The following is a 2,335-nucleotide window of genomic DNA, read 5'->3' as shown; positions in this document are numbered from 1 at the left end:
GATCTCGTCGTCCTCTACAAAAAAGGTCGTATACAATTTTTCCGTATGTCCAACGGTTTGAGAGTTATTGGCCAAAAACGAAAATTTGGAAGAAATTGAAGGGGTACCCCTTGGAAAAATCTCGGAAAAATCGAAAATTTTTTGTTGTTGTTTATTATTAGCAATGTTCTTCCGACGTCTGATTTTCTTTTAAAAAATGCGTTTCTAAAGTGCATAAACTTGTGGGATTGACTGTATAGCCAATACATCCTTAAACTACGAGAAATAATATAAGAATGCGAGATCGTCTGGTCTGATAATAATTGATCAAGACGTCTGTGTTTAAAATTCTTTTTAGAGGGAATGAAATTTTTGTGGAGAACTATGTAGACTCCTGACGACTAAGTAGAGTCGACGTGAACGAGGGATCACGGTTAAAGCGCCGTGGGGAGTCAGAGAGCTGATAATAGCCGAAATCTTCCCTTGGCTCTCCACAGAGATTCTCATTCGAACGTTTCTTTCCAACGCCCTTGCTTTCAGACGCCCAGAGTTCAACAAACCAGTAACGAATACAGTTGGAATCTTACGTATATTTCAGGATCCGTCTTAATCGACGGTTTCATACGATTCCAACTTTATACTTTCTCGTTCGTTTATAATTCGTGTGCGTTTGTTCATTTGTTCGGTCAAACGGTACTTGGTAGACAGGGTGTGGCCACCTTTAAATAGATTTTATCCATCGACACTCGAGACTTGGGAGAGAATGGAAACACCGTCGCTCACGTTGCTTCTCTTTTCTATCCGATTCAAATCCTTAAGAAAAATTTCGAACAATCCTCCTATCCTATCCGCGAGATAAACGAGCTTCGTGATACAGAAAAATATTTTCCCATCTCGAGGGGAGTAGATGATAAATCTAATGGAAATGTTGATCGATGCCGGGGCGTAATCAACGGATGCAAATGCTATTTACAGAAAGAATTAATTGTACCGAGTACGTTTGGGGAATCGCTGTTCGATGTTCCTACTTGAAATATATATTTCCTCGAGTCGAGGCCAGTAAGCCTCTCCGGAATCGCGCAAAGGCAAACAAATTCCGAGTAAGCTCGGATAATCGGATGGGAGTTGATGAATATGGAAAAGTGAATCTCGATTCTTTATTTTATTTCCTCGGCTTTTCCAATTCTGATATCAAAATGGTTTCGTCGATAAATTCGTTGGCTGAGAAAGTCGCGCGTCCTTTTCCACTTCTCTCTAATTGCCAGTCGACCATTTCGGTTAAATTATAGACGGGAGAATTAGAAAATTCGCGAGATTAAAGGACGACAGCACATTTACAAGAAATTAAAGAAAGGATTTGTATTCTGAGCTAGTATCAATCTATTTGCATAGAATTGAATGTGAAATGGAATTAGAAGTAGGTAATGCTCGAGTTTGACGAATCCAGTTAGCATAATTTAATAAGATATACTAACGTCTTGCTCTATCATTGACGACTTCGTCTTCTCATCTGATTATCCTATTTCACCTGAATACCTGAGTAAACGCGTTTATCTAATCTTGCTCAAAGTGAATCCTTGTGATTCTTCTAAAATTTTAGTCATACTTTGTTGATAGTTCGTTTCATATCCGGAAAAGCGACGAGGATGAAAAGCGTTAGTCATACGAAATGAACGTTTTAAATATAACACGTACAGAGCAGTACGTGTGTATGAGTAAGAAAAAAAACGAGGATGGGCTGGACGGAGGAAACGAGATGCAACGCGCGGATTTCCATTTTCTTGTTAGAATAAGCAAAAAAAAAAAAACGCAAGTCTCTAGCGAACAAGATTAGTTGATTAGGAATTAGACTCGTGAAGCGGCCTTGTTGTTGTTGTGTTGGCAGAATCGTAGCGGGCGGCGATCCCCGGAGCCTCGCTCGTCGTGGCCGACTGTCCCGGCTTCTGCAGTTCAAGACTAACGAAGGGTATCTGTATCGTTTCCATGAATTCAGAGAACGATCATTTTAAGAGATAATGAACAAAGACAGAATCTGAGAAAAATAAACGGCAACAGAGAGATAACGATCTAACGAACGATATCAGAGATTTGCTAAAAGCGAAAGGGGATAAGTTGGAAAGAATAAGAGAGAAAAGAAGTGCCAGGACAGCGAGCGAAAATGACGCTCGGCTTGCCATTTAAATTGAGATTGAACGTTGGAACGAGCGAACGTTGTAGGTGTGCATGCGAGAAAGAGAGAGAAAGGGGGGTGTAATTGAGAATGAAAGTGATGGAAGAGCGATTGGTTGAGGACGTGAGAAGAAAGGTTGAAACGAAAGAAGAAAGGCAGGCTAAGTGCCGGTGCGCGCCTCTGGGA

At 40.7% G+C, this 2,335-nt stretch overlaps 1 protein-coding gene across 10 annotated transcripts in view; it reads left to right on the top strand.

The window, feature by feature from the left end:
* The window catches only part of LOC108622443 (uncharacterized), a 116,004-nt gene that overhangs the window by 90,185 nt on the left and 23,484 nt on the right, over nucleotides 1–2,335 (top strand). For 9 of the 10 annotated variants that reach the window (XR_003388838.1, XM_026811502.1, XM_026811497.1 and 6 more), the window contains one exon: nucleotides 1,865–1,945. The exons of the other annotated variant lie outside the window; for it this stretch is intronic. Coding sequence is in view for 8 of the 9 variants with exons in the window: in XM_026811502.1 (XP_026667303.1) it covers nucleotides 1,865–1,945 (81 nt within the window). In the remaining variant the exon portion in view is untranslated. The remainder of the gene's footprint in view (nucleotides 1–1,864; nucleotides 1,946–2,335) is intronic. 10 annotated transcript variants of the gene reach the window in all.

Source organism: Ceratina calcarata, unplaced genomic scaffold, assembly GCF_001652005.2.
Source record: "Ceratina calcarata isolate Rehan_Ccalc_2016 unplaced genomic scaffold, ASM165200v1 scaffold222.2, whole genome shotgun sequence".
Taxonomy (NCBI): Eukaryota; Metazoa; Arthropoda; class Insecta; order Hymenoptera; family Apidae; genus Ceratina; species Ceratina calcarata.
Note: the sequence above shows the minus strand (reverse complement) of the source record. Positions and strands in the feature narration are given on the sequence as shown.